At 46.1% G+C, this 24,267-nt stretch overlaps 2 protein-coding genes across 4 annotated transcripts in view; both read left to right on the top strand.

The window, feature by feature from the left end:
- GPATCH1 (G-patch domain containing 1) overlaps positions 1 to 17,233 on the top strand; it is a 40,200-nt gene extending 22,967 nt beyond the window's left edge. The window contains exons 11-20 of one of the 2 annotated variants that reach the window (XM_058706150.1): positions 830 to 1,126; positions 2,338 to 2,516; positions 2,762 to 2,889; positions 3,788 to 3,915; positions 4,252 to 4,418; positions 8,883 to 9,099; positions 10,370 to 10,477; positions 12,617 to 12,714; positions 14,243 to 14,391; positions 16,957 to 17,233. In XM_058706150.1, the coding sequence (XP_058562133.1) occupies positions 830 to 1,126; positions 2,338 to 2,516; positions 2,762 to 2,889; positions 3,788 to 3,915; positions 4,252 to 4,418; positions 8,883 to 9,099; positions 10,370 to 10,477; positions 12,617 to 12,714; positions 14,243 to 14,391; positions 16,957 to 16,987 (1,502 nt within the window). In that variant the 3' untranslated portion in view covers positions 16,988 to 17,233. Of the gene's footprint in view, positions 1 to 829; positions 1,127 to 2,337; positions 2,517 to 2,761; positions 2,890 to 3,787; positions 3,925 to 4,251; positions 4,419 to 8,882; positions 9,100 to 10,369; positions 10,478 to 12,616; positions 12,715 to 14,242; positions 14,392 to 16,956 lie in introns of both variants that reach the window. The other variant, XM_058706149.1, reaches the window with a different exon arrangement.
- Positions 17,234 to 17,339: 106 nt separating this feature from the next.
- The window catches only part of WDR88 (WD repeat domain 88), a 47,832-nt gene continuing 40,904 nt past the window's right edge, over positions 17,340 to 24,267 (top strand). The window contains exon 1 of one of the 2 annotated variants that reach the window (XR_009255596.1): positions 17,340 to 18,588. Coding sequence is in view for 1 of the 2 variants with exons in the window: in XM_058706151.1 (XP_058562134.1) it covers positions 18,277 to 18,588 (312 nt within the window). In the remaining variant the exon portion in view is untranslated. The remainder of the gene's footprint in view (positions 18,589 to 24,267) is intronic. The other variant, XM_058706151.1, reaches the window with a different exon arrangement.

Genomic DNA, 24,267 nt, shown 5'->3' with positions numbered 1-24,267 from the left:
GACTCCCCACCGGGCTACGGGATCCAGTCGTGCCTTCTTTTCAAGCCATATCTACTCTCCCTTAACCCCCTGAGTCTAGCCTTGTGATCCTGCCTCCCTCCCTCTGCCCCTGCCCACCACGATGTACCACATCGGGGCCTTGATGTTCACCATCTCCTCTGCCTCTGCTCTTCCCTTCTACTTTGGCTTCTTTTACTTAACTCACCACAAATATTATCTCTTTGGAGGCACCTTCCAGGCTTCCCCTGCCCCCTCACATATGCTAGTGATTCCCTGCTCCCCCTCCCAGCCCTCACCTCTAGGTCCCCCTCAGTCATGTCAGCCTGTTTCCTTCATGGTCTTCCTCTCGTAGCCATCCTCTGGTGTTGTTGACTTTGGGTTTCTCTAATTCCCATGCCCCCATGTAGGGGAGCGGGACTTTGTCTCCGGTGTCCTCCCGGCCCAGGACAGTGCTCAGTGGGTGCTATGACAGGAGTGAATGCCGCAGGGGCAGCTGGCTCTGAACCGGGGCTTGTGCCCAGTGGGACTGTGGAGGTGGCGGCCGCCTCAGGCTGGAGGTCCAGAGCCCGGGATGTCAGCTTCCTTGTTCTAGGACCACTCACTCACCTGATAAACATCCAAGTACTGACCTCCATTTTTGCCAACTGTAAAATAGGAGTCATGTTATTTTCACTGTCTAGTTCCCAGGGATAACACGAGTACAGATGAAAAACTAAGACACTCTAATTACGTACATTTGTGATATTGCACATGTATGTACCACAGAAATGTCACTATGGTTGTCTTACGGTACTTTTCATTTCTTCCATATTACTGTTTTTTTTTTTAGGTTCATCTACTTCAGTGTTAGAGTTTCTGTCCCAAAAAGATAAAGAGAGAATCAAAGAAATGAAGCAGGCAACTGACCTTAAAGCAGCTCAACTCAAGGCCAGGAGTCTGGCCCAGAAGGCCTCAGGCAGCAGACCCCAGCCTTCCTCTCCGGACATGGGGACCTGCTCGTGGCACATGGCATTGAGTGGTGGGACAGCTGCCACGAGAGCCAGCAACTTCAAACCTTTCGCGAAAGATCCAGAAAAGCAAAAACGATACGAAGAGTTTTTAGTACATATGAAACGGGGTCAGAAAGGTGGGTGCTGGGCCTGGGTCTCCCACCTCTCAGCCAGCGGAAGCAGTCTTGCCGTTCTGGCCCTTGTCCCAGATTGAAAGTTGAAGTACCCCACTCCGCCGGTGTTTTGCTTTGTCCTGCTGCAAACAGTGCAAAGATTTCAGTGCCTGGCTCTTGCCCTCAGAAAGTAGGAGCAAGCAGCTTGTGTTTCTCCATATCTCAGGTCCCAAAGATAGCTGTTGACGTAGAGAACATGGCTTGGCAGTGGCTACTGCTAAACTACAGACCATTTACTGTGTGCAGATGCCTGCCTTCTGTAAGTGTTGCATTTCACACTAAGAGAACAAGGTCATCTCCCACTTTGTCTTAAAATCCTAATCATCCAGCCCTATATCATGGCCTAAAATTTGATTTAAAAAGGTAGTTGGCTGTTGAACCATTACAAGGGGGGAAAATCACTCTGTGATCTACGGAGTAAATACAGCCAGACTGAGGAGAGGGATTACAGTTATTCATAGCAGTTCTCGTGAGCGTCGTCAGCAAATCGGAGGGGTCGGTTTTCGAAAGCAGACCTAAGAACCCACCCCCAGTGTTTATTTATGAAATTAAAAAAACCCAAAAGTTAGAAAAAGGAGTGTTTTTCTGGCAAGACTTAGGAATATAGTTAGGATGAACTTATCACTGTCCCGGAGTGGTAGCAAGTTCCTGGCTTCAAAGATTTATTTTGTCTTGTTTTGTTTTGTTTTGTTTTGTTTTGTGAGAGAAAGAGAGAGGGCGCAAGTGAGCGAGGGGCAGAGAGGGCGGGGAGGCAGAGAGAGAGGATATAGCTGGGTTCACCCAAAGCGGGGCTCATGTTCACCCGAAGTGGAGCCTGAGCTCACCTGATGCGGGACTGAAACTCACGAAACTTGAGATGGTGAGCTGAGTCAAAGTCATATGCTTGACCGACTGAGCCACCAAGGCGCCCCTGGCTTCGAAGATTTAACTGAGCATGAGTCCCCAAATGTTTTTCTCTGTTCTGTGTGGTAGACAGAATTCAATAAAAGCATCATGTTGAGGGGGAGACGATATAACCTGACAGGTACTCCCCGCCATGCTTTTACAAACCAGGGTACAGATTTGTGGCCTCTCTGGTAAAATCTACAGAGACACAGTGGGACCCACCGGGTGTTCTTCTCTAAGCCCTACGTTTTTCCTAAGAGTGAAGCAGGTTCTCATTCCTTGTACCATAGATGCCCTGGAACGTTGTCTGGACCCCAGTATGACAGAATGGGAGCGAGGCCGCGAGCGGGATGAGTTTGCTCGGGCAGCCCTGCTGTATGTGTCTTCCCATTCGACCTTGTCCTCCAGGTTCACACATGCCAAGGAGGAGGACGATTCAGATCAAGTGGAAGTCCCTCGAGACCAAGAGGTCTGTCGCCATCACATCCCTACCTGATGAAGTGTAAAATTCAAACAAATATTTTAGATCCCTCAGTGGAATGATCAGAATATACGTGGCATTATAGAATAAGAATGATTTATGCCTTTAGCACAGTGGTGCAGCATAAGCACTGTTTGGAAATTTTGGAAGGTTGCTTGAAAGCTTTTCAGTGAAAGAGCACTCAGGGCGGTGGTGTGACCGCTTGATGAAACAGAATAAATGTCTTTTCCCAGAATGATGTCAACGACAAGCAGTCGGCTGTGAGGATGAAGATGTTCGGGAAGCTTACCAGAGACACATTTGAGTGGCATCCTGACAAGCTGCTGTGTAAGAGGTTTAATGTCCCTGACCCTTATCCAGAGTAAGTTGGATAAACCTGTCCTCACATCGGTACTCCTTCCCCCATATTAAAGTTAACTCTCCCCCTAACCTACTCATATAAATTCCCTTTTTCTAGATGAATTTACTTGTAAATGCTTGGAGTGGTAAATTTTGCAGATTTAACTTCTATTAATTTGTTACTAAAAAAAAAAATAATAATAATAAGCAAACATCCAGAAAGCAGACTTTATTCTCTACCAAAGATGTGAAACTCAGATATGTCAAGTTACAAAAACTTAATGCTGGTCTGATTTGCCACCTTTTTAATAATCACATATAGTTTACATTTATAATATTACTTACACTAATTCTTTTTTTTTTTTTTTTAATTTTTCCACGTTTTTATTTATTTTTGGGACAGAGAGAGACAGAGCATGAACGGGGGAGGGACAGAGAGAGAGGGAGACACAGAATCGGAAACAGGCTCCAGGCTCCGAGCCATCAGCCCAGAGCCTGACGTGGGGCTCGAACTCACGGACCGTGAGATCGTGACCTGGCTGAAGTCGGACACTTAACCGACTGCGCCACCCAGGCGCCCCTACACTAATTCTTTATACAAGTTCGACACTTTCGTTGAATCTGAGGTTTTGTCAGAAAATTTAGGTATATTTTTAGCAGTGGAGCTTTTCCTTCATGGGAATACATTTTCAAAGTTAAATTCTAGCTCTTGCTATAATAAGGGAAACCTCGTGGGCCCTAACATCAGCCATTCCAAATTCTTAAACTGCTTGGAGAAGCACAGTCACCTTCAGGGACCTCTTAGCAAAGAGAAGAGCTAGTGGTGAAAAGCACAAGATGGAAAACTTCACACGAACTAGATGTTATCCTCACAGTTGTTATTTGAAATTCCATATATGTGTTTTCTTTTTACCCCGCAGTTCAACTTTGGTTGGCTTACCAAGAGTGAAACGTGACAAATACTCAGTCTTCAACTTTCTGACACTCCCAGAGACTGCTTCCTCACCTGCAACTCAAGCAGCGAGTGAAAAAGGGCCGCAACACCAAGGTCCTGACAGTGAGTAGGGCTTCCTCGGGCCCATGGCTGACCATGGTTTCAACCCCGATCCTGTTGGAAAGTCTTCTGGGTACACACGGTGTGAGCTCTCCCTCCATTAAGGGAATCGCTCATATGAACACATTAGCTCGTGTTGTAAGAGTCCAGACGTATACTGTTTGGGGTTGGGGCTCTGCCTCAGCACCTGCCATGTTCCCGACAGGTTGCACCATGCCTGGCCCACAGTAGGTCTGCTGGTATTCTTGAATGAATGAAAGAGCTGGAATGGAGAGCTTGCCTTTTACTTGCCACATTCTGATATCACGTCTATGTCCTCCCACCTTTCAGAATCACGAAAACCATCACGATGGGATACATCTAAACAAGAAAAGAAAGAAGATTCCATTAGTGAATTTTTAAGTTTGGCTAGATCAAAAGTTGGCCCACCTACACAAGAGTCCAGCCCTTTAGTCATCAAAGAGGAAGAACATGTGACGGAGTCACTCTCAGATAAGGTATCTGGGGCTTCCAGGTTCTCTTTGCCAGGCTGACTGGGGCGTTTGCCTTTCTCTGTGATGGTGCTTTGTCATCACTTGATAGGAGGGGTCTGCCAGCTTTCTGAGAAGGGCCAGATAGTAAATATTTTAGTCTTTGTGGGCCATATAGTCTCTATTGCAGCCACTCAACTCTGCTGTCAAATGGGAAAGAAATCACAGGCAATATGGAAAAAAATTGGGTTCATCTGTGTTCCAATAAAACTTTATTTACAAGGCAGACAGTGGGTTGGATTTGGCCCAGAGGCTGCAGTTGCCAGCACCTGCTCTACATTGCAGTAGTTTCAATCATGTCTTTGATCATATGAGGAAAGGTATGAACTTCTTTGCCAGGGATGGCTTTCACTTAGCATCAGCCATTGAAATAAAATTCACTCTGTTTTCTTTTATGGGGAGTATAAACAAAATATCCATTGGCTTTGTAAAAAATTGCTGGTCTAATAGTTGAAAGTTGAATTTAATAAAAAGTTAGCTTTACTTCTTTTTTTTTTTTAATTTTTTTTTTTTTCAACGTTTTTTAATTTATTTTTGGGACAGAGAGAGACAGAGCATGAACGGGGAGGAGCAGAGAGAGAGGGAGACACAGAATCGGAAACAGGCTCCAGGCTCCGAGCCATCAGCCCAGAGCCTGACGCGGGGCTCGAACTCACAGACTGTGAGATCGTGACCTGGCTGAAGTCGGACGCTTAACCGACTGCGCCACCCAGGCGCCCCAATTTACTTCTTTTTTTTTAAAAAAGAAATCAGTCAAGTATGGACATCTCGCTTAATAAAAACTTACTTTACAGAGACTGTAAAGGAACTTACTTTCTTAGAACATTAATCTATAAGCTAGGAAATAGCACTGCAGATCTTTAGAGAGTTTGAGTGTTTTGTGTTGCCTTTTTTTTTTTCTTTCTCTGGAATTATCAAAAAGTTGGTTTTATTTCTGATAGCCTCATTTAAAATTATCTTTTAAAGGAACATGCATTAAAATGTGCAGTTCGGTGAGTTTTTATACAGATACAGATTTGTGGAACCACGCCACAATCAGGATGCAAAATGGTACCGTCACCCCCAAAAACTCCCTCATGCTGTCCCTTTCTAGTCATACCCTCCCCTCCCTGCAAAACCCCCATCAACCATTGATCTCTTCTCTGTCTCTATAGTTTTGTTCTTTTCAAAAGATTATGTAAATGGAATCAGACAATATACGTATATAACCTTTTGAGACTCATACCTTTGAGATTCATCAGTATCATATTATCTTTTTATTTCATAATTTTATTATTAGTGTTTTATTATTTTTTTATTTTAGAGAGCGCAAGCAGGAAGAAGGGCAGAGAGAGAGAGAGAGAGAGAGAGAGAGAGAGAGAGAGAGAATCTTAAGCAGGTTCCACACTCAGCACAGAGCCCAACAAGGGCTCCCCACGACCCTGGGACCCCACGACCCTGGGATCATGACCTGAGCCGAAGTAAAGAGTCAGAGACTCAACCGACTGAGCCACCCAGGCGCCCCCCATTTTTTTGTTTGTTTGTTTGTTTATTTAGGGAGTGTGAGTGGGGGTGGAACAGAGAGAGAGAGAAGTCCATGTAGGCTCCTCACCGTCAGCCCAGAACCCGATGCCGGACTTGAACTCACAAGCTGTGAGATCATGACCTGGCCAAAGTTGGACACTTAACCGACTGAGCCACCCAGGCGCCCCATTAACTCTATTTTGTTAATGATTGCTCTATCATATACATGCTTATTTTCCCACAGTTTAATTGGAATTGATATTTTATCACGTCAAGGGGAATATAGAATCTCTCCCACTCTGTAGGTCCCTTCACTCTCCAGCTTTATGATGTTGCCTTATGTATTATGTGCACATGCGCTGAAAACCTCATGAGACAGTGTTTTAATTTTTGCTTCCACTTGTTGGACATGTTTAAAGAACTGGTGAGATGACAGTCCGTTTTATTTACTTGGATATTTACCATTACTGTTGCTCTTTCCTCCTTCCTGAAGTGCCAGCTCTCCCTCCTATCATTCCCTCTGAGGGACTCCCCTTACTTAGCAGTGCTTTTAGAGAAGTTCTAACTCGAGAGGGCAGTTCTCTTAATTTTCCTTCATCTGAGAATGTGTGTGTGTTTTTTTAAATTTTTTTTAACATTTAGTTATTTTTGAGACAGAGAGAGACAGAGCATGAACAGGGGAGGGGCAGAGAGAGAGGGAAACACAGAATCTGAAACAGGCTCCAGGCTCTGAGCGGTCAGCACAGAGCCCGACGTGGGGCTCGAACTCACGGACCGCGAGATCATGACCTGAGCTGAAGTCGGACGCTTAATGGACCGAGCCACCCAGGCGCCCCTGAGAATGTGTGTTTTATCTGCATTCCTAAAGGGTGTTTTTGCCAGATACAGAATTCTGGGTCAATAGGACTTTCCTTTTAACCCTTTACGAGTGTTGTACCGCTTCCCTCTGGCCTTCCTGCTTGACGATGAGAAATTTAGTTATTCAACATGTTCCCCTCCTTAGAATGATGTGATTTGTCCTCTGGCTGCTCAAGATTTGTACTTTGTCCTTGGTTTTTGCTGTTTGGTTATGATGTATGAGTGTGGGTTTCCTCAAGATTCTTTTGTTTGCGGTTTTGCTGAGCTTCCTGAATCTTGTTTTTCACCAGATCTGGGACGTTTTCAGCCATTATTTTCTCTGCTCCACACTCTCACTCCCCTCCTGTGACTCTGATGACATAAATGTTAGACTTTTTGATATTGGCCCACAGGCCTCTTTTTGGTCTCTTTTTCTCTCTCTGTTTAAATCAGATCATTTCTATTGATCTGCCATCAAGTTCATTGACTCTTTCTTCTGTCATGTCTGTTCCGCTGTTATTTTGAGCCCATCTAGTGAATTTCTTATTTTGGTTATTGTATTTTTCATTTCTAAAATCCTCATTTGGTTCTCCTTTATATCTTTTCTTTATTCGCTGAGACCTTTTCATCTTTCCGTCTGTTTGGCCTTGTTCTTGGAGCATGCTTATAATAGCTGCTTTAAAGTCTGCCACATAATTCCAACATTTTTATCATTTTGGGGTTAGCGTCCATCAATTGTCTTTTGCCAGTTGAGGTTTTCCTGATTGGTTGTATACCAAGTAATTTTGGATTGCATCCTGGACATTTTGACATTTTGGACATTATGTTATAAGACCTTGGGTCTTGTTTGTTTATTTATTTTTTAATATATATAATTTATTGTCAAATTGGTTTCCATACAACACCCAGTACTCATCCCAAGAGGTGCCCTCCTCAGTGCCCATCACCCCCTTTTCTCTCTCCCCCCACCCCCCATCAACCCTCAGTTTGTTCTCAGTATTTTTTTTATGAAATTTGTTGTCCAATTGGTTTCCATACAACACCCAGTGCTCATCCCAACAGCACCCATCAGTACCCACAGCATCCCTCAGTACCCCTCACCCACCCACCCCTCCCTCCCACCCCCCATCCACCCTCAGTTCTCAGTTTTTAGGAGTCTCTTATGTTTTGGCTCCCTCCCTCTCTAACCATTTTTTTTTCTTCCCCTCCCCCATGGTCTTCTGTTAAGTTTCTCAGGATCCACACAGGAGTGAAAACATATGGTATCTGTCTTTCTGTGCCTGACTTATTTCACTTAGCATCACACTCTCCAGTTCCATCCACGTTGCTACAAAAGGCCCGATTTCATTCTTTCTCATTGCCACGTAGTATTCCATCGTGTATATAAACCACAATTTCTTTATCCATTCATCAGCTGATGGACATTTAGGCTCTTTCCATTATTTGGCTGTTGTTGAAAGTGCTGCTATAAACACTGGGGTACAAGTGCCCCGGTGCATCAGCACTCCTGTATCCCTTGGGTCAATTCCTAGCAGTGCTCTTGCCGGGTCATAGGGTAGGTCTATTTTTAATTTTCTGAGGAACCTCCACGCTGTTTTCCAGAGCGGCTGCGCCAGTTTGCATTCCCACCTTAGGTCTTGTTTACATTTGAGGGGGAGTGGCGAAGGTTTGCTTTAGCAGACAATCGACCTAATTAGGTTCAGGCCCCTGCCTTCATTGACCTCTAATTTTGGACCTCTGAAGGCTGATAGACTCTTGAAAACGGGACACAAGCACTGTGCTGGTTCCAAGTGCGTTTCTGGGAGTCCTTTGCAATTCTGATTAGTGACCTGTCTCCGTGAGAACCTTCAGCTACTTCTACCGGTCAGCTCGCTCTGCAGTTGCTGAACCAGAAACATCACAAGAATAAATGCCATGTGAGTGGCCATTGTCTAGTTAGACCGTGTGTGGTACGGAGGCCCATGTACCTGAGCATGAACATAAGAGTGTGTGTGTGTGTGTGTGTGTGTGTGTGTGTGTGTGTGTTTCCAGAACGTCTGACTCCCCTCACCTCTGCTTCTTCATTCCTGACTCGTTTCATTGTTAATACAGAGTGTAAGCAAAGGTGTGGATTCACAGACTGAAGGAGAAGGGAGCCGCCCATCCATGGACTTATTTAAGGCCATCTTTGCCAGCTCCTCCGATGAGAAGTCCTCATCCTCTGAGGATGAGCAAGGCGACAGTGAGGATGATCAGGCAGGTACCGGGGAAGCTGACTTCAAAAGCTCCCAAGAAACTGACTCGGCAGAAACATCATCCGTGGCACGTGGTATGTCGCTACTTTAGACTTGGGGATCTAAAGGAGAAAATGAGGATGTGTCTAGAGAAGCTGCTTTTTTGTTTAGTGTGCAGTTTCAAACCAGGAGAATTAGCGGGCAGCGATGTTTTAATCTTGTATATTTTCAGTTGTGGATTTGGATGTAAATCTCTGGTGCATTTTTATGATAGTTATGTTTGATAATACCCTTTTTCCCACTTATCTTAGTTGAGAAGAATTTAAAAAATAGTAGAATTTTTGTTTAAAAAATTGCGTGTTTTTTTTTTTTTTTTTTAATTGGTTGATGACGAGGTGCTAGGATTATTGGCAACTTTTGGTCCTGAAGTGTACAGGGCACTTCTGCCAGCCGGGAGTTTGGACGGGAAAGGAAGTCATTGGGCGCTTGTAAGGGTGGGAGGTTTTTCAGATGCTTGGGTGGGTGGACAGAATTTTCCATCTCAGCCTTTTGGCGGGGGGGGGGGGGGGAGAGGGGTTTCTAGCCCCGACAGTGTGTGGTAGACTTGGGTATAAGTTTTGAGGGCCTTGAACCAAGAAGTTGCATAGAGATCTAAAACATCGCTTATTCTTAGGCAGTTTGCACTTGCCTATTTCCTATTTCTGTGGAAAAAAGTAACCAGCTTGTTTGTTATTACAAAGCGATATATATTTGAACTGTAAAAGTCTACAAATATAGAACTGTAGAAAGCCCAGGATCCTTGGAATCCCGCTTCCCCGAGATAAACGCTGTCAATACTTTGATGCATGCTCTGCCAGGTTTTGTGCATTTTTCTTTCCTCTGTATGAAAACATAGTCATCTGTTTAAAAAATGGCATTACCAATGTGAACATGATAGTGTGTTTATATTCGCTTTTCCCCCTCTTTGATCATTTATTTTCAGTGAAATTAAGCTTTCTGAGCTGGGACTGTCTTAGATCCCTGTTTGTAAGTTTGTCTTCTTCTCTGAGGATATCTTCCCTCGAGGACATCTTGCAACCCTTGAGGTCTCAGTGAGGTGACCTGGAGCGTGTGCTGTATATGCCCCTGTGTTGTCGCCACTGGCGCACTTGCTTGCAGGTGCCTCGTGCGACTGAATTCCCAGCTCGAATGTCCCCGAGGTTGGAGGTCAGGTTTGCCTGCTGTGTCCTCAGCAAAGTGGTAAAGAAAAGCTGACGTTATCTGGTGGCAACAGGTATTGATTAAAGATTCGAACAGGTTAATATTAGTAAAATATCAGTTAATACTAACATAAATAGACAAAATTAATACCCTGGTGTTTTTCAGCTAGCGAGCCGGTAGCCCAGGAGCCCGCACCTTCCTTTCCGATACAAAAGATGCAGATAGACGAAAGAGAAGCGTTCGGCCCACGGCTGCCTCCCGTCTTCTGCCCCAGTGAGTTGAGAGCTCCTTGGTTCACCTGTTTGCATCGGCACCAGCGTCTCCCCTGAGCTGTGACAGCTCTAACCGTGTTATCACTTCCGCCCATCTAGGCCAACACGAGGCTGACCAGATACCTACAGTTGACCTGTGAGCAAGGCGGGGTTTAGGGGCGCCAACACCATGCACAGTTGAAAATCTGCATATAGCTTTGTTCTCCCCCCAAAACTTAACTGTTAATACCCAACTGTGGCCCAGAAGCCTTACTGATGACATGAACAGTTGATTAACATATATTATATATGTTATATATGTTATATTATATATATAATATATTATATTATATAATACATATATATATGTATTATATCTTGTGTTCTTACAGTAAAGTAAGCTAGAGAAAAGCAACTGTTATTAAGAAAATCATAAGAGAAAACATGTTTACCGTACTGTACTGGATTTACTTAAAAAAAAAAACAAAACCCCACCATGGTGGAGCTGCACGGCTCAAACTTGTGTTGTTTGAGATCAACTGTACATACGTTTGTTTCTGGTTTTTTTGTTCTTAGCTACATTTTGCATCTCATTACTTCCACCTAGTGCCTAAATGAGAATTGTTGCTTTACAGCCTGAGACCTTTAAACTTTTTTTTCCTTCAACTTTCCGTTATATATAATAGAGTCCCGAGTATCTCAAATGTTGTCACTTACAGAAATAAAAAAGTAAAAATCTAGGACACGGAGATGGGTGAGGAATTGTAGGGAGAATGGTAGTCTGAGACTTTTTTGTGTGTTGGCTGATGTAGCAAATAAAGCAAAAGTAATTCTTTCAGAAGTAAACACAGTCCATCCTCCGTCCCCAGTATCGGTCAACAACTTCCATTCAGTGTCTTAAATGGACAGTTTTGTTAAAATGTTTAGACTGGATTATCATCTCCTTGAAGGCCAGGTTAACAAACATCTGATAACCTGGCCCAGGTATATAAATGACATAATTCTGTTATCTGCTTCATAGTTTCCTATAGCACCCACGTGTAAACATTGGTTTGATTAATTAAGCCAGCCTTCAAAGAGGTGATAAAAAGTGTGATGTTTTGAAAAATTGAAATGAATGCATTTCTTATTTGCTCTAGTTCAGATCTCCAGCTTAAAGTAAGTGTATTGGAATTTAAGAGCAAAGTTATTTATTCCCATTTCCCAGACCGTCCTTGATATCCCTGTAATAGTTAATTACTTAATTTTGTCTGCGGGTTTTTGAGGGGGAATGGTTTTTCAAAAACAAGCACTTAAAAAACAAAAGTTTGGAGAAGTCCGATTTTAAAATATCTGACCAAACAATAGGACCAGAGAGTTACAGGCACCTGTTACCTAGATTTGGAAAATATCCATTCTTCTGAATTCCCTTGAAACTTTTCTTTAGGTGGAAAAAATTGATTTTTGTTGGTTTGGTGACCTGGAGGTTGATGACCTATGAAAACATTTTGGTCAGAGTTTGGAGGTGGAGAATTTAAGTGTATGCTACTTGCTTGGTCCTTTTTAATGATTATGTACATTATGTTGTTTTCATGCTAATTTTCTAGGGTTTCTTTTCAACTTAGAAGATAAAACGCATATGTAATGTGCTTTAGTAAAGGGAGGATGATGTGAGGGGAGCTGACGTTTATGTGCCAGATTCTAGGCTACGGGATTCATGTGCACGGTTCCGTCCAATCCTCTGTGTCCCAGAGAGAGCAAGGATTCTTCCTGTCACTATTCATAGATGGGGAAACTGAGGCTTGGAGAGGTTGAGCAACGTGCGGAAGGTCAGGGAGGAGCTGGCGGCCAAGCTGAGGTTCAGACTCTGGTCTGTCTCCTGAGCTGCCTGAGGATGTTAAATTAAAACAGGCTTGTGCTTTTTCTCCCCCGACTCTATGTCCATCTGACTCATCTGGCAGATAAGGCTGTGGCAAGATACGGGTTGGCTCACACAAGTCTTGCGTTGAGGCTTCTGGCAGTTTCTAAATATAGAGCTACCAGGTGACAGGTAACCTGTTTGTCAGCGAGGCAGGGCAGGAGTCCCACCTTAATGTTAAACATTCCACCTACGTCACATTCCTTGTTCAACAATTTGGGCTTTATTTTCCCCAATAGTTCATGTGTTACGTTTGTGTTTCAGATGTTCGTCAGAAACTTGAGGCACCTCAGAAAGAGAAACATAAAAAAAACAAAGAAAAACATAAGACCAAGAAAGAGCACAGACGGAGGAAAGAGAAGGTAAGTAACTTCCGGGCATCTTGGACAGCGTGCAGGCTCTGATGTCCCTGCTTCTGTCATGCAGACAAGCCCCCAGGGGTGACAGGGGAAGCCAGGCAGGGAGAATATCTGGGGGCCGAGGTGGGGGCACACAGGCCTCTCCATACCTTGGCAGGAATGTGGACACTCATGTACGCCTTCAGTTTGCAGGAATTTTGTTTTTCTTTCAGGCAGACTATTTTAATTATTCAGTTCTACTTTAAAAACATTTTATTTGTGAACCTGAAAAGGTAGGAGGAAAGGACATTTAAATACTTGGGAGTAATGGTTGAATCTTAATAAAGTAGTGTTAATTGGTTACTCATTCAATATCAGATGAAGATATTCTTTTGAACGTTTTTCCTCAACTGCTCTGTCATCATTATGGATAGAGAGTTGGGTTCAAAGCTTGCTGTTGGAGGTCAAGGAACTTTGGAAGAGTAGCGCGTGCTTTCACTTTGACACCCCTGTCCCACCATCCGTGTGTTTTCAGCGATGGCACAGGCTTTTAATTCAGTTGACGTTAGTGTTGGGCCCCAGAGTGGTCAGGACAGTGGTGGAATTGAGAACAAACAGCTCCGTGATTGGCTGCCAGAAAGAAAGGATTCCTGAGCAGGGAAGATGATGAACATCCTCTTGTGTGACAGGGAAAAACTGGTGCTGCCAGGTTTGAAAACCAAATTCATTCGTTTCTTACCAGCGTATCTGCTGTTCTCTGACCTTCTACTGTTTTCTTCATTGTGCTTCTCATTGTGCCATCCTGATACGTAGTTTATCACATGTGCCCAACAACGTGGCCCCAGTCAGGTTCGTGCGAGGTGGCAGGGGTCACCTTGATGACATGGTGAAGCACGGTTCATGAGCAAACGGCTGAGAAAGAATTCTTGAAACGCTTTTGGTGCCAAAAGGTGATTTTATTAAAGCACGGGCACAGGACCCAAGGCACAAAGAGCTGCACCGGGGTTGTGAGAGTGACTGATTATATACTTTTAAGTAAGTTTCGAAGGAATTTGGAAGCAAGGCTTTCAGGACCTTGAGGGGCTAGCTGCTCTTAAGGTTACTTTTAGTCTTTAATCGAACGTCAACATGAAGGCACTAAGGCAGCCACGAGTTCCTCGAGGAAGGTCACACTCTGCACGTTTCTATCGGTGGTGTGTATCAATGGGCTGCAAGCTGTAAGGAGATTTCATTGAACCTACGTTTCTCTTGCCTTTGTCTCCCTCGTCAACCTTGGAGGAGATAGATGGGGGCTAAGTGTCAAGATGGCATCCTGACCACGTCTGCCCGGTTCTGCCGTGTCTGTTGCCACAGGGTCAGTTCAGAGTGTGTGCGCGCAGCTGTGTGGTCTGGTCTGTCCCATCGTAGACTGAAGCTCGCTCCAAATGAGATGTTTTGTCTTTGTTTTTGAATGACTCCGGCAACCAAATGCCTCTTTAGCCTGTCATTGTGCCCAGTCAGGGAGGGAAACACCCAGTTGTCCCCCCTCCCCCACCGCCCTTTTCTTTTTCAGAAAAAGAAACACCGGAAGCACAAACACAAAGGCAAGCAAAAGAATAAAAAACCAGAGAAGAGCAGTAGTTCTGAGAGTACAGACAGCAGCGACAGCCCGAGTGGTGAAGAAGGGACTGTAGACCTGTCACCCCAGGAACTGCTGAGAAGGTAGGCAGTGGGGGGCACTGGTTTTCAGAAACCTTCCAAGGCTTGTTGGAATCTCCGTGTATTTGCTGAGAGGCAAACGTCAGAAATGATCGATATGTATATCGAAAAAGAAAGAAAAAAGAAAGAAAGAAAACCAAGAAAGGTACTCAGGACCCCAGTGTGTTCCACTTCGGTGCATGGCCCTCCTAGGAGGGGACGGGTGGAGGGTGGCGCTGGGGGTTGTTGCCGTCCTATCTGGATGTCACAGTCTTCACTGCTGCACAGCCTGGCCCCCACGGAGCCAGGAAGGGGAAGTCCATCTGCGGGCCCAGGATGAAAGGGGAGGCACAGGTGAGCCTGGCCATGTCAGCCCTACCTGCTGAACCAGCTCATTAAAGGAAGAGTAGCTTGGTCCTATTCTTAGTCCCCATGCCTTTGAGGGCCTCCTCCTCCATTCTCTACTCTGGTTTCTTAGCCATTTGATGTTGTTCTACCCACCTGCATTAACTACTGTGGCCTTGTAGGTATATCTTGCTGTCTGGAAATACAAGTGCCACCCCCTTGTTCATTTCCATTTACTTCTTCAGAACAGACAGCAGATTCTCATGATTCAAAAATACAAAGATAAGCATTTCAGTTTAATCCCGAGCCTCCTGAAGTGGCTGTGCCAACTTACATTTCCCTCTCCTCCTGCATGCCGGCGTGATGGTAAGGTGCCCACACCACGGGCATTGCTCATTTCGTCCTCATGCACTCCAGCGAGGCAGACACGTGGGTCCCCTCATCTCCCAGGTGGGACGGCCAGGCCCAGGGAGGTTAGGTCACATGGCCACAGAACCTCACTCTTGAGGATTTGGGGCCATCGGATGAGTCATTCCAGCGGGGACACCCCTCAGTGCCCATCTGGAGGGCGTGGTGGGAGGGCGGGAGCAGGGCTTGCTGTGGGACACTGTGCAGCAATCAGAAAATGTGGGCAGAGAGCTGTGTGCTGATTGGCATCTAAAACTTACCATCAAGAGATCAAAAGCTGCAAAACGGTGTATCCAGGCAGTGCTGTTAATGTTAAAATGTCCTCTGGCCTTTGGATTTCCCTGTGTGTACATTTATGTACATCCTTGCACAGGAAGAGGGCTGGAGGGGTTCTTCCCACACCTGAGAGCACCTCTCTCCAAGGAAGGGAGGGTCAGAGGTGTGGAGTGCACTTAAATCTTCACTCTTGTGGTTGTTAAAGGTTTAGTCCCCCCCGCTCCTCCCCACCGAGCCTCCTGGGTTCTAACCTTGGAGCCCCGAGGGCCCTCTACCCTTTGTGCCTCACCCCTGTCTTCTGCAAAGGACAGTGGGAGGCTCATGACCACAGGGGTCTCATTTGCATCCCCAGCACCTGGCATGGAGTGTCACTCTTGGTAAGGGCCCTGATGCTTTTCTGCTGTGACAGTGCCACTTGGTTCTGGGTGGAACCGTGGTCTGCCGCCTCCACCCCTTTCCCCTGAGACACCCCTCTCCTTCCTGTCTCTATCAGATTGTCTTGCCCATTCTAGAATTTCACAGACGTAGAATCATACAGCTAAGCAAACACCTTAGTGCACACACATACATATATGTGCACAGACCATCACCTTCCAGCTCCATGCATTCTCACCGACTGATCAAGGGATACGCCAGCACCCCACAGCTGCTCGTGTCTCCTCCCACTTGGCATGCCTACCCGCATTCCCAGAGGTAGCCCCTCTTCTGTCACCGTTGGTTACTCTACTGCTTGGACTTTACTTAAAGGAACCATGTATGACTCTTGAATTGGTTTGTGAGAGTCCCCCATGTTATCAGCTGCAGCAGCTGGTTCGTCCTCATTGCCAGGGAGTATCCCTTTATGTGACCACACCAGAGCGTTCATCTCTTCTGTTGTTGCGGACATGTGGTTTTTCACTTTGGGGCTGTTGAGCAAGGATCTAGAACCAGTGTGACCCAGCTGTAGTCAATGAACACCCTTGTGTGCATGAAGCTGAGATTTAAGACTGCCAGCTCAGGAGCCCTTGGCCCTAGAGCAAACATGGTTTTTTTTCAGCCTCTTCCCAAAGGTCCTACAGGAGCTAGGTGAGTAGGATTAGAACTTGCTTTTATAAACAGGTCCTAATATGAGATGTGGAGACTGAGTCTCCCTGTGTGTTTGGGGGTGACAGAGAAGCATTTTTAAGAATGCAGATTAAACTGATGCTTCTAGGGGCGCCTGGGTGGTTCAGTTGGTTAAGCATCCGATTCTTGATTTCAGGTCAGGTTATGATCCCAAGGTCATGGGATCGAGCCCTGCATCAGGTTCCGAGCTGAGTGTGGAACCTGCTTAAGATTCTCCCTCTCTCGCTCGCTCGCTCTCTTTCTCCCTCCCTCCCTCTCTCCTGCTTGTGCTCTCTCTCTCTCTAATTAAAAAAAAATAAACAAATGATGGTTTCATGGTCTGTGGTCGTCCTCTGTATTCTATGAGTCCAGATGTACCACTGCGAGTTGGGGAGGTCTGGTGTGCTCGGCCCCCAAGGAGCTGTCTGGCTTTCGGTTCTTATCTAATTGTCCTCTCTCTTTTATTTCCTTTTCTAGGCTGAAAAGTCTTCCACTAAGGCGGCAGTAATTGAATTCTGCCCTGGTCTGTCCCAGTACCAGATCTCCTCCATGATGGAAGCTCGTTGATTGCTAAGTTAATACATTGTACAGATTGTATTTATATGTAAATTCATGCTGTAAAATAATTTTTAAAACCTTGACATTTCAAAGGCTGCCTTGGAAGGTTGCAGAAATTGATTTCTATTTTTAACCTCAGTTAGTGTCAGAGGAAATAATTCAGACTGTACAGTTTAATTAAAATGGAATTTTTCTATTTTCTTTTTGATTTTTTTTTTTTCCTGAAACTTTAAAAAAGAAATGAAAAGTGAAGGGTTTTCTCTAGTTTTGTTAATGGGGAAAGCTGAGTCCAGATAAAGACATTTGGCCTTACATAAGGACTCGTGTGAGAGGGAGGTGGTCCGCACGTGGCTCTTGCCTCTCCTAGTGGAGAGTGGTGGCTGGGAGTCCAGCAGGGGGCCCAGCATCAGGGTCCTGGCAGGTGGCCTCAGCCTCTCCAGGTGGATGTCCCCCAAGTGTCCCACATAGTCTCCCATACCAAGAACTGGGGAGTGTGCGCCCACAGCCCGAGTCACACAGGCATCAGGTCCTTGCTCTGCAGCCCTGGGGCCCCGCTCCCAGGCTGCCTCATCTGCACTAACCAGACTTTTGAGAAAAGTGCTGGCATTCAAAGTGACCTCATAGAAAGATCAGAACAATTGAACAAGTTTAAAAATAGCAAGAAGGAAGAAGACCACTTCAGCCGCCCAGAGATGACAACCCTTAATGTTGTGGAATATCCACCCAGTCTTTTTCTATCTGTGGGGCTGCTACCTGACTGGAGGTGACATTCGTTCTCTCCTATTGTCATTGACATTGGGACACATCTCTCCTTCGTACTCTCATATGCGTCCCCGCCTCCAACAGCTGCATCTTAATTCATGCATGGCCCATTCTAGATCTAGTGATCATTTCTCTCTTGTTCACGTGAGGTGGGTCCGCCATGAACCCCTGCGCAGGCCGAGGGCACACAGAAATCGTCCTGGGACAGGGAGCCAGGGAGAACCAAAGGAAAGCCCTGGGGGTGGGGCTGCTCGTTTCACATGCTTGGCCTCATTCCTTTTGTGCCCAGGGCTGGAACCCCGTTTTTCTGGGAGTAAGCGTGCTCCGCGTGGAGGGGAAGCAACGAGATCGCAGAGCGAGGGGGAGGGCGTGGCGTTCCCAGGAAGCGGCCGCGGGGCGCAGGCGCGTGGCGCCACCGTTCGTTCGTGGCCTGGCCGGGGTGCTGGGTGTCGGCAAACCAGCGGGTGGGGCTCTGAGATGGCCTCGGAGCCACCCTGCGCCCCCGGCTCCCCGGAAGCCCCGGACAAGGGCAAGAAGACAGTGTCACAGCAGTGTGAAGTACAGCCGCTTTTGGTCCCCTCCGGCGACATTGCGCATCCGCCCCAGAAGCTGCCCCGTGCGGCCCTGGTCAGGGGCTATGGCCGCTTCCATCTGTCGATTGTGGAAGCACGCCAGGGCCAGCTGCTGTCCGGCTTGGACCCCCTGGAGGTGGGCAGGCGCTCACTGCCATTAGAGAAGCACCCGATGCCTGAGGAGAAGTTCTGGGGCGACCAGGAGTCCCTCTCCAAGGTCAGACCCCCGGGGGCGGGGGCGAGGAGCACAGGCTTGACCCCCACACGTGGGGAGGGCGCAGTGAGCCGGCTAAGGGACGTGTGGGGACCAACTTGGCATTGCCGGGGGGCCCCTGAGTGAAGCCCTTGGGCTGCTGTCCCTGAGAAAACAAGGCTGCCCTGGGGGAGAAGGACAGTGTTCCAAAGCAGGGGATCCTGACCCAACCCAGAGTGTGGTTTCTGGCTGAGCCTCCCAAATGTCCCCATGGTGACAACCCCAAGTGCATACCCCAGGGTCGGTGAAGGAGCCCTCCACGCCCATGAAACCGAGTTAGCTCCAGCAGCAACAGAAAACTTAGAAGAATAAAAAAATAAAAACCTACCAACACTACTTTGTCTTCTCAGCGATAGCTGGAGAGACACCGCATTGAAACAAAGGCTGGTGGCCTGTCAACAGAATTCTTGGGGTTGAAAAAAGGATTTCCAAACCGAAACCCCCCACGGAGGCTTTAAAATCGGAACAGAGAACTGAAACAAAATTAGCAAACAAGCTCCTGGGATACTCTGAGACTCAAAGAACAAATATAAAGGAACTAGAACTGTGAGAGAAAAGGTCATGCATGCCGGAGAGATCCAGAAGAGCCAATATACATACAGGAGGTGTTGGAGAGGGAGAGGGAGCAGGGGGAGGAGAAATACGGAAGGAAAACAGTGAAGAGACTCTCCCTGGGTTGAGGAAGACTGAATTGTTCCCATGGAAAGAAATGGTCCAGTTCAATGCGAGATGGGAGGCAAAAATCGCCTGCCTGGGGAGGGTAGGAGCGAGGCTGTGGCGCCCACAGACCACAGACGGAACAGCCTGGGATCAGGTTGAGGTGCTAGGCTTCCTGGCCCGCCCTCAGAACACCTGGGAGCAGAGCCCACAACGGGGATTGCTGATGGCACTAAAAGTGTCAACGCTTTTAGTCATGATACTTGTTCTGCTTTTTAAGTGAAATTAAAGGAGAGCACAGGCATTATATTTTTCCTCAGTAGAACATCCCCAAGACTCCAATTCAATAGATATAATTTGTTTTTTTTTTTTTTTAATTTTTTTTTTTCAACTTTTTAATTTATTTTTGGGACAGAGAGAGACATAGCATGAACGGGGAAGGGTCAGAGAGAGAGGGAGACACAGAATCGGAAACGAGCTCCAGGCTCTGGGCCATCAGCCCAGCCCAGAGCCTGACGCGGGGCTCGAACTCACGGACCGCGAGATCGTGACCTGGCTGAAGTCGGACGCTTAACCGACTGCGCCACCCAGGCGCCCCAGATATAATTTGTTTTTAAACAAGTCTCCCTAGGAGCCTTGCCCACATTAACCCATATCTCTGTACTGAGGCAAGAAATGTTTCTAGCTTCTTCTGTAACCTTACAGAGATATTTTATTTTATGCATTTCCCAGCATATATACGTATATCGTCGTCTTCTTCTTTTTTTTTTTTTTAACATAAATGGAAGCATACCTTAGACCCCTTATGTACCTAATTTCAATTTTTTTACCTAAGGTATTTTAGAGATCTTTCCATATCAGTAAAGAAACATCTTCCTTGCTCTTTTTTATGGAAGTATCCCACTGGCTAGCCATTTCCTGAGGACTTTAACCAGTCTCCTGTGGATGCACATTCAGACGGCTTATGATTTTTCGGGCCTAAGGTTTTTATGACCCATTAAGATGACAGAAGTTGAGAAATTCCAAGTTTTCCCAGAGGATGTTTCCGACCTAAGAACTCTCTACCTGACCAAACTGCTGATTCCCAATAAAGGCAACAGAAAGATATTTTCTTTAGACCTGCAAAGACTCAGAATGATGCTTCTTTTTGAGGACAAAGTTACTCGGGGGAGCACTCCAGCAAACAGGGGGAAAAAAAGAAAAAGAAAAACTCCGGTAAGGGAAAGATCGGCTTAGAATAAACAGTGGAGAGCAATGACTCAAAACAATACAATCTGGAGGTGATTGATTATACAGTGAGATTAACGTGGTGGTGTAGCTCAATGAAAATGTTACCAAATGACCCCTTAAAAGGAAAGTGCACAATGCAAAACTTAGTGTTAAGTTAATAAATTTCCAAATGATTTCATCGAAATCTTTGAGATGATTTGCTAAAGCACATTCTCAATAGATAGTGCTTCATTCTTGGTTTTTATTTAATGCACACTCAACACACGAATGGCTCTCGGTATTTTAGAAAAGAATCGGCTCAACACCCCCACCCGTGGCTTCCTGGCGCATTTAAGATGAAGTCCAGAGATGTGACCATGACCTTCCAGGCCTTTTCGCATCTGGCTCGTCACCCTATTCTCCTGCTCGCCTGTGACCTGTGAACCTCCAGGCAGGGACGGCCTCGGGTCCCTCCTTCCCGGGAGGCTCTCCCCGCCATCCAGGGTGCAAGCGCAGTGCTCTGGCCGGGAGCTGCCCCGCGTACCGGCTGTTGGACGGCCGCCCCCCTTCCCGTGGCGCGCGGGCGAAGGAGCCTGTTCAGTCCCTGCGGTGCCCACGGATGCTCGCTCTCCGCCCTCCGTTCCCGCCGGCCCCACAGCGCCTAGATAAGGCCCGACGAGGTTACAACATACTTGTTGATCAAGTGAAGGAAAGCTACACACATAAAGAACTGACTTTTTGTTGTTGTTTTTACAAAAATTGGACCGTCCTCTATGTGCCAGTTTTGTTCGTGCCTCCGGATATGTACCTGTGTGTTTGGAACGTCTCCGCAGCGCCTCGGGGTCTCTATCCCTAATGAACCCCGAAAGTACTATGCCCAGAAGAAACGCGGAACCAAGGTCCCCGGAAAGGACGTCGGGGTTAGAGGGATGCCAGCCGCTCTCACTTGCTGGTCTGTTTGCCCATAATCAAAGCTCTGTTTTTGCCATGAGAGAACGAAGACGGGGAGTTTGGAGACGGAGGCAACTGCAGAGTGGGGAGCTGGGGGTGGCCGCCCCGGGGCCAGGGACCCGCGCAACGACTACGGGAGGGGTCGCGTCCCCGGGACACGGCTGGTTCCCAAAGGCTGCCGGACGCCAGGACCCGCCGCCCGCCCGGCTTGCCTACGCCCCCTGGTGGCCAAGCGGGTGTCCGCGCCCGCACGCCTCGACCCCTGGGTGCCGAATCCCTGTCCCACCTCTCTGCGCTTCTTGGAGGCGAAGAACGCCTCCTTCCGTGCATCCTCACACCGCCGCGCTCTCCGCAACCCCTGTAGCCACGCCTCCCCTCACCCCTGCACCTCCTGCTGAACCCGCCTCGCTAGCGAGGTTCCCCATCCAGAGTCCCTGCATCTCCGCACTGCCTGGCTGCAGAGCCCCAAACCCCTGATTTCCGTGTCCCGCATTCCCTCGCGTCCCTTCACACTACCACAGTTCGACACCCCCACATCCCGGACATGCACCCCGGCCCCCGGGTAATACGGCGCCATGGAGGCGGGTGGTGGTGGTGGCAGTGGACCTTTTCAGGCTTGCTCCTTCTATCCCCCCTCCTTTTTAAAAGCATTGCTTTATTGAGGTGTAATTCACATATCTTACAAGTAACCTATACAAAGTGTGGGGTTTTAGGGTATTCGCAGAGTTCTGCAACCAGAGCCACAATCACTGTAGAACATCTCGTTGACTGAAGCCCCATACTCATTAGCAGTCAATCCCCATTTCACCTGAAGCCAGCCTCTCAACTCTAGGCAATTACCAGTTTAATCTCTGTCACTATAAAATTGCTTGTTCTAGATCTTTCATAGAAAGGGAAGCAAACAACATGTGGTCTTTTGTGACTGGCTTTTTTCCCTTAGTATAATGTTTTTGAGGTTCATCCATGTGCAGCAGGTGTCAGCACTCATGTATTTAAAAGCGCGTACACAGGGGAGTCTGGGTGGCTCAGTCCATTGAGAGTCTGACTCTTGATTTAGACTCAGGTCATGATCCCAGGGTTGTGAGATCCAGCCAGGCATCTAACTCCGAGCTCCGAGCTGAGTGTGGAGCCTGCTTGGGATTCTCTCTCTCTCTCTCTCTCTCTCTCTCTCTCTCTCTCTCTCTCTCTCTTCCTCTGCCCCTCTCCCCCACTCACTCTCTCTCTCTCTAAAATAAAAAATAAATACAAGTAAATCTATATGAATATAATAAATACATGTTATATATATATCACACACTTTATTCTTTAGAGCAGTTTTAGGTTCAAAGCAAAACTGAGAAGATACAAAGATTTCTTGTATATCCCTTCTCATTATCAACATGCCCCACTAAATGAAATATTTAAAACCATTAATGATCCTCAATGATACCCAAAGTCCACAGTTTACATTACAGTTCACTCTGGGAGTTGTACGCTTGTATGGGTTTGGACAAATGTATAATGACATATGTAGTCATTATGTACATTATGTACGTACAGAGTAGTCGCACTGCCTTACAAATCCTCTGTGCTCTGCCTGTTATCCCTCCAAACCTCCCCACCCCTGGCAATCACTTTTCCAGAATGTCATATATTTGGATGCAGACGGTCTTTTCAGACTGGCTTCTTTCACTTAGTAATGTGAACTTAAGTTTCCTGATTTTCTTTTCTTTTTTATTTTTATTTTTTTCACGGCTTGCATGTCTTTTCATGGCTTGGTAGCTTGTTTCTTTTTTAGCGCTGAATAATACTCCATTATTTGGATGTACCATAGTTTATTTGTCCATTCACCTACCAAAGGACATCTTTAGGTTTTTCAAGGTTACTTCCAAGTTTTGGCAGTCATGGATAAAGCTGTTGAAACATCTATGTGCAGGTTTTTGTGTGGACATGAGTTTTTAAACTTCTTTGGATAAATACCAAGGAGTATGATTGCTGGATTGTATGTTAAGAGTATGTTTAGTTTTAGAAGACACTGTCAAACTGTCTTCAAAAGTGGCTGTACCATTTTGCATTCCCACCAGCAATGAATGAGAGTTCTGTTTCTCCACATCTTTGCCAACATTTGGTATTGTCAGTGTTACAGATTTTGGCCGTTATGTGTGCAGTGGTAACTTATTGTTGTTTTAATTTGCAACCCCCTGATCACATATGATGTGGAAGATCTTTTCACATGCTTATTTGCCACCTGTGTGTATATCTTTTTTAGTGAGGTGCTTGTTAAGGTTTTTGGCTCATTTTTTAATTGGGTTCTTTATTTTCTTATTAAGCTTTGACAATTTTGGATGATATTCCTTTATTGGATGTGTCTTTTGCAAATGTTTTCTCCCACTCTGCGGTTTGTCTTCTCATTCTCTTGACATTGTCTTTCATAGAGCAGAAGTTTCAAATTTTTATGAAGTCCAGCTCGTCAATTATTACTTTCATGGATTGTACCTTTGGCATTGTTCCTAAAGAGTCATTGCCATACTCGAGACCACTTAGATCTTCTCCTATGTTATTCTCTAAGAGGTTTATAAATTTGCATTTTACATTTAGGTCTGTGATACATTTTGAGTTTTTGTGAAGGATGTAAGGTGGATGTTTAGATTTATTTTATTTTATTTTTTTGCATGTGGATATCCAGTTTTTCCAACACCGTTTGTGGAAATCCTGTCATTTCTCCATTGTATTAAATTTACTCCTTTATCAAAGAGCAGTTGGTTTTATTTATGTGGATCTATTTCTGGGCTCTCTAGGCTTCGATCTATTTCTCTGTTCTTTCACCAATACTACACTGTCTTGATT

This window comes from Neofelis nebulosa, chromosome 17 (genome assembly GCF_028018385.1).
Source record: "Neofelis nebulosa isolate mNeoNeb1 chromosome 17, mNeoNeb1.pri, whole genome shotgun sequence".
Lineage (NCBI taxonomy): Eukaryota > Metazoa > Chordata > Mammalia > Carnivora > Felidae > Neofelis > Neofelis nebulosa.
This window is presented reverse-complemented; position numbering and strand designations above follow the sequence as displayed.